This window comes from Morone saxatilis, unplaced genomic scaffold (genome assembly GCF_004916995.1).
Source record: "Morone saxatilis isolate NCDOM2014 unplaced genomic scaffold, NCSU_SB_2.0 Contig23, whole genome shotgun sequence".
NCBI lineage: Eukaryota > Metazoa > Chordata > Actinopteri > Moronidae > Morone > Morone saxatilis.
The window spans coordinates 9900041-9905950 of NW_023339796.1; the positions used below are offsets into that span (position 1 = coordinate 9900041).

The 5910-nt window shown below is 41.1% G+C and overlaps 1 protein-coding gene across 2 annotated transcripts in view; it reads right to left on the reverse strand.

The window, feature by feature from the left end:
* Positions 1-2737: 2737 nt before the first annotated feature.
* The window catches only part of agap3 (ArfGAP with GTPase domain, ankyrin repeat and PH domain 3), a 73292-nt gene continuing 70119 nt past the window's right edge, over positions 2738-5910 (reverse strand). The window contains exon 18 of one of the 2 annotated variants that reach the window (XM_035670381.1): positions 2738-5863. In XM_035670381.1, coding sequence (XP_035526274.1) covers positions 5633-5863 — 231 coding nt within the window. In that variant the 3' untranslated portion in view covers positions 2738-5632. The remainder of the gene's footprint in view (positions 5864-5910) is intronic. The other variant, XM_035670383.1, reaches the window with a different exon arrangement.

The following is a 5910-nucleotide window of genomic DNA, read 5'->3' on the forward strand; positions in this document are numbered from 1 at the left end:
TCATTACTTGCTGGCTGTGTGAGTGCAGGCTGCTCAGAGCCAACTGGAGGCCTGACTTCTTGGGAGGGTCCGGACGGTCGTGGCTACAGTGATGTATGGGCAGATGCATCAAATCGCACAAGATAAACAAGCGATGAGTTTCATCAGGGCCATCATAGCTTTAATTTGGCTGCCTAATGAGTCAGATCTAGTGGCGGAGATAAGAGTTGTCAGAGGCCCAGCTCTAATGAATTTCTTGCCACTTGTAATCAAGGTTGCCTGTCTGAGGGGGGATGATTAATGGAACCCTGGAGGATTCCCTCGGCCCTCAGCCTTCATTACAGCTAATGCATTCTCAGGCAAATTAACAGAGAAATGCAGGCAAAAGCCAACAGGGAAGGGGAGAGAAAGAGAGAGGGAAGAAGGGAAGGGGAGAATGGGAGAGAGTGCAATGGGAACAGAGCATTTATGTAAGACAAAGGAGAGAGAGGAGGGTGAAGAGGAAGATAGCATGGTGGGTATGAAACAGCCAGGTTGGCAGCAGGAGAGAGAAAGAGAGACGCAGTGATAAGCTGAAATCCGCTGATTAGTGAGAGGTTCAAGGATGTGGAAATCAGAACGTAGACATGAGAGTTCGGGCAGTTATAGAGGGCAGGGTGCAACATGGATGTACTGGTCAGACATGATGGAGCTGAAATTGATAAATGGATGTTCAAGTCTTGGGAGATTCAGGAGAGATGGTCAGATGGAAAGGTGGATATAATTACTGGTTAAAGAGGTTAAAAGGGTAAAGGGAGGAGGAAACAGGAGCAACAGCAACTTATCCAAATCCAGACAGGCTGACACAATCATGTAAGACAAACCACTTTAAAGCAACATTTATGTTAGGATCGGTCACATCACTGACTGCCTGCTAAACAGGCTGTTAAAGTGGCCTGTGGCCAGGCATGCTCCTACATGTTATGGAAATATGGATTTAATGTTTGCAAATATGGTCTCGTCAGGTCTTTGTGTACCCATCCATCAGCCTCAGACCCACCTCTGCAATCTTGGAGGCAATTTGTCTGAGAAGAGGTGGGCGGCAGAGAGCCCTCCTCACTGTTTAGCAGGCCCTGATGAAATATCAAAACACACAGCAGTGCAAGCAAGCGCTCCAGTCTCACCACAACAAACACAAGTGGCCGGGGTCTGCCAAGGCATGGTAATAAATTACAGGACACATTCTTTTGGTGATATTTCTCAAGTGATGTGGAATTAATGCGACTCAGTTTAGGTTCACTTAAGCAAGGCATTAAAATGTTGACATTTAAAGCCTGTGAAGACTTCAATAAAAACTAAAGCTGACAAAATCAATATTTATATATGAATAATGGATCACATTGATAGGTTTATGTGAACAGGGTTGCTTATAGTGACAAACTCATACAGAATTATCGCCTGCCTCTGCAGTTCCCCTTGCACCTGAACCTTTTTGGTGTCTTTTATCTCATTGTTTTGGTCCACTCTCAGCTTTCGTTGTTTACAACAGAAAATAAAGCTTGAAAAACTTAGTAGTAGAAAAACAGTACCAGATGGCAGACAAAGTCAGTGAGTAACTGGTGAACAAAGTGGAGCATTTAGCAGCTAAAGAGCCAGATATTTCCCTCGAGACTAAAAAAAGAGAGTGAATATTGGACTTAAATTTGTCTGGAGGACACAACTACAATTGAATTCTAATGTTGCTCACTATCTTCTGGATTTGTAAACAGGCAACGGTTTGCTAACAAGTTCTCTATATTAACTAACTGAAGAGGCCTAAATATCAGTTAATGGAAGTTGATCTCTATAACACTGAATATCAATGACTACGTAAGCAACAGTCATGGTAAAGTATTTTTTATAAATAGTTTAAAAGTGAAAAACTGTCTGTTGTCTGTTTGTTGGTGTGGTTTGATCCGATTTGACTGACAGTAACCAAACAACCCCACAACTTATCAGACTCAGATTCAAATATTGCAAAATGCAGACTGGTGCAGGGATAAATGACACCGCCTTTTTCTAAATGAGCCCCGTCCAGTTGAAGTGAGAAGAGCACAAAGAAAAATCTCTCATGTGAAATAACCAAAACTCAACTTTGGCAAAAAAGTGTGCTGCTGATTACTACTAGTCATTACTACTAGTAAGGAAGCTGAATAATGAAATAAGTTTTGGGGGCCTTTAAGCGTGACTCGATGCATTGGGGCTCCATGTCAAGCCAGCGCCGAGGGAGGAAGAGGAAACACTAAAGAGAAACCAGGTGATAAAGCTCAAACAATGCCGGCCAACAGAGAGAGGAAGGGGATGAAGATATGCTGAGACAAGATTAGCAGGAAATAAGAAGTGGATTAGTGAGGGCTTGACTCCTCTGAACATTGAGACCTTTCACTTTTCCCCACGGTGTTGTGCTGCCTGACACTAAGCCCGGCTCTTTATCTTAATCCTCTTTTCAGCAACTGTTGGGGGGTCCCACGAGCAGGAAGTGGAGAGGCTGCTTACTTACCTCAAGACGGGCTTGGTTGAGTTGTGTTGGACTCATTAACAGGACTTGTTCCAGTGATGTTGAATTTCTCCATGAAGTTTGACGACGGAAACATGCAAAAGGGATGAACATGAAATGGCAGAACTTGTTGAAGTGATAGTGGGACTTTTAATTTGAAAGAGCCTCACCTCGTCAGTTAGGCACCAGCGGGTCACGTACAGAAGCAACAGGAGCGTGATGGATGATGAATGAACACATACACTAGACAAATGTGTCGATTTCCCTAAATGCAGGGAAGGCTACATCGTTTTATTTGAGTGTTTATTAATAGGTCAACAGTCAGCCAAGCATCCAAGCATACAACATGTTACTCTTTAGCTTTTGCCTTGTTTCACGTTCTGAACGTAAAGGAATTACAATAGGAAAATTAACTTGAACAAAAAACAAAACAAAACCAAACCAAAAAAAAAAAAAAAAAGATATTTACATACTGCATTATAAATATGTCAAATGTACATCATTATACACAAGTACCAAAGATGGTCGGTTAATGTCGAGACCAAACAAAAGTACCTAGAAAATATGCCTAAAGAGAAACAAAAACAACATATCAAAATATGGTTCATGGGTCAAAGGGACTGTTGACCTAAAACCAGTTTAGTTTGTTTCTCTAGGAGGAGCTTGTGTTCAGATAAAAGCATTAAGCTAATATGTACACTTCATGTTGGGTTTTAGGGGAACAACAGGCAGGTTTCTAGTGCTCCTTTAGCATCTACAATATGTAAATAACGGTTCATGTAGTCACTATACACACTAAACTCCACTCAGTAATCCCCTCGGACATTGAAATGTACTTATTGACATAAGTTGGTCAAGTAGAAATCAGAAATAAGGCCAGTACCATGGTACAGTACAAGAAAATTCAAAAGGTATCAGGTTGAATCTGGGGCCTGTTTTAGGATGTCTTGAAGAAATCGTCTAAACATTTTGGGAAAAATGCTTATTCGCTCTCACACCTATGCTATGGGGCTAGAGCCAGGAGGCCGTTAGCTTAGCTTAGCTAGAATAAAGACTGGAAGCAGGGGGACAGTTAGCCTAGCTCTCTCCAAAGTTTAAAAATCCACCTACCAGGACTTCTAGAGCTTATAAATGAACATAATATATCTTGTACAAAACCAAAAAATACAATTTGTGTTTTTAGAGGGAGTTACGTGGTATAAGTGTTTGCTAGGCTAGGCTAGGCTAATCACCTCTTGGCTCCAGCTCCATATTTTTCGCAGTGGTATCAATCTTCTGATCAAGAAAGCAAATTAGCGCATTTCCATTAACAAACATCCTCATTTAACCACGTTTTCATTCACTGTGGGCTCTGAAAACAGGAATACTGTAAAGCAACAACAGACTCGTAAAGATAAGGTACCAAGTTAATAACTTGCTCTGTAAACATACATCCTGCCTTTGTAAACCCATAAAATCAAGACGGTTTTAAAACCTTTAAAAATGGCAGTTGAGTAAAAGGGATAATACGCTGTAGACATTGTGTCAACTCCACCTGAATTAATTTCCTACCCAAGTCCTATTTACTATAAATGAATTGACTTATCATGTCTATGAAATACTGTACATTTGTATTAATGCAAAGAGAGTCAAACTAATTATGCTTCCCTATATGAGACTCCTTGCTCATTTTAATCCCTAAATGTCCCTCTCACTCCACTGCATTTTGTTAACTCCCTGCTTTTAGACCGACAGGTTCTCAGGAGAAGGGAGGAAGCATAAGGAAGAAGGAAAGGTTGGGGTTTTCTTAACTCTAAAAGTCAGAGTTAGTTCCGACGGTTCTTATAAGGAATAAGGTGAAGGAACAAGAACTACTTTTTTACAGATGTTTGTACATTAAAACACAGTTACATCCCCAAATCTTCACTGTAGGTCTCTTCTCTCCAGTGTCCTTTCTCCAATGTTTATGAACAGGAATGCCCAGTCGCTCTGCTGCACACGGTTACAGACGAAGACGTAAGCACACACGTATCATACGGTTATGTATGGACGCACACACACACAGCACCATATATGTATTTCACAGCAACAAAAGAGGAAATGGTTTCGAGATAACCAATTTTACAGCCTTTGGCCACAGGAGGTGAAGGGACATACCAGTAAATAGTATGATTTGAAACTGGGTAAATCTGTGTCAAACAATTATCAAGACAATCTGGTCAATCGGAAAATTACTCCAACAAAGACATCGTAATGGTACAATTTCACTGTTTCAATGAAACCTTTGAATTTGAATGAATTCTGATTGAAGAGGCAAGCTTACAATGCCATGTGGCTCAATGGTCATAAAACATTAAGCCCCTTAATTCCTTTATAGTCATGGACACTTTTACTTGAGGATCACGATAAGGGTGGCAAAGGAAATGACTCACTTTCACCCAAAAGGAATTCTGCAATCAACTCTTTTATGATGATCCGAACCCATTTTCCTGTGAATTAAGTATCTAAATCATTTGGACTCTTCAACTATAATTGCTTTGCCTTTGTATATGAATAATATGTCAAGAGTTTGATAGCCGTGTTGAAGACATAAATCATTACTGAAGCTGTAACAGCCACTGATATCATGGAAGATTTAGTTTCTTTCCCACATTATTGTTTTGTCACTTGTACAACTATTCCTCACAGTTTTATGTTATTATGCTTAGGCTTGGAAATTTGAAGGAAGTTTCTCATTCGCGCTCATTATAAAATCAGTTCATGTCGCAGAAGGGGAAGACATAAAAGGAAATGTTCAAGCATTAAGGAAATGCTTTTCGTAGGGTAGGTATGAATGCCAAAGTAAGTCATTTGTTTGGTTGATGCTTAAAAAACAAAAAGCTTAAAGCTGATCATGATCATTTCAGACCAAGATTGAATGAATTTAACAAAACAAATACAAAATAATAATATAAAAACAAACAATGTACAATGTCCAAACCCCAAACGCCCACTTCTTTTGACGTAGTGGAATATCAACAATGAGTCCATCACTCCTGACATCTCTCCATTAGTACTTATTCTGGATTACACAGTGTGAAACAGAGGAGGAAGTACTGGGAAGAGACAGGGACGGGTTCAGGGGTTTTGTGTGTTTGTCTGCGGCTGCTCTCCGGGCTCCTACATGATGCTGATACTGCGGTTGAGCTCACACTGGGCATTGTTGTTGTTGATGTTGGGATTGGGATTGCGGCGGCTCATGTTGGGCGTGGGCACGGATGTCAGGCTGCTTGTATCGTTGGGGCAACCGTGCTGAAGTAAGATGTCCGCGCACTCCTGGCTACCAGCTCGCCGAGCGTAGGACAGTGTGGTCTGGCCACGAGCATCCCGACTCTTCACGTCCACACCGTACTGTGGGAGGAAGTGACAGGTATGAAAGGCACATAAGACATACGATT